At 67.1% G+C, this 519-nt stretch overlaps 1 protein-coding gene across 1 annotated transcript in view; it reads left to right on the forward strand.

Moving 5' to 3' along the window:
• The window catches only part of TTC31 (tetratricopeptide repeat domain 31), a 5,620-nt gene that overhangs the window by 2,904 nt on the left and 2,197 nt on the right, over positions 1-519 (forward strand). Inside the window, exons 7-9 of the mRNA XM_017742387.1 lie at positions 8-42; positions 190-280; positions 360-513. Of these exons, the coding sequence (XP_017597876.1) occupies positions 8-42; positions 190-280; positions 360-513 (280 nt within the window). The remainder of the gene's footprint in view (positions 1-7; positions 43-189; positions 281-359; positions 514-519) is intronic.

The following is a 519-nucleotide window of genomic DNA, read 5'->3' on the forward strand; positions in this document are numbered from 1 at the left end:
CCCCCAGCCCCAGCACGGTAGAGCAGAGCCTGATGCTCGCAGGTCAGTGCAGGGACCCCCAGAGGGGTGAGGGGAGGACATTGGGGGCTCTCCCTGCTTCTCCCCAGCTCAGCAGGGCTGTGCCAGGGGGACTGTCCCTCCCTGGGGAGATTTGTGTCCTCACTAACCACCCTTGTGTCACCTCCCCAGGCCATGGGATCGCAGCAGCCCAGGTGGGCCAACACACTGAGGCTGTTTATGCTTTCACCGTCGCCCTGGAGCTGAACCCCCAGGAACACCGGTGAGCAGAGGGGTCTTGGGGTGGCCTGGGGATCCTGGGGTGGGAGGGACAGGCTGCAGTGACACCCCCATCCCCACAGGCTCCTGGGGAACCGCTCATACTGCCTGGAGAAGCTGGGTCGATACGAGGAGGCGCTGGCGGATGCGGAGGCGGCGCTGGCACTGCGGCCGGGCTGGCCCAAGGGCTCCTTCCGCAAGGGCAAGGCCCTGCGGGGGCTTCAGGTACCTGGGGGGGCTTCA

Source organism: Corvus brachyrhynchos, unplaced genomic scaffold (assembly GCF_000691975.1).
Source record: "Corvus brachyrhynchos isolate BGI_N302 unplaced genomic scaffold, ASM69197v1 scaffold166, whole genome shotgun sequence".
Classification (NCBI taxonomy): Eukaryota; Metazoa; Chordata; class Aves; order Passeriformes; family Corvidae; genus Corvus; species Corvus brachyrhynchos.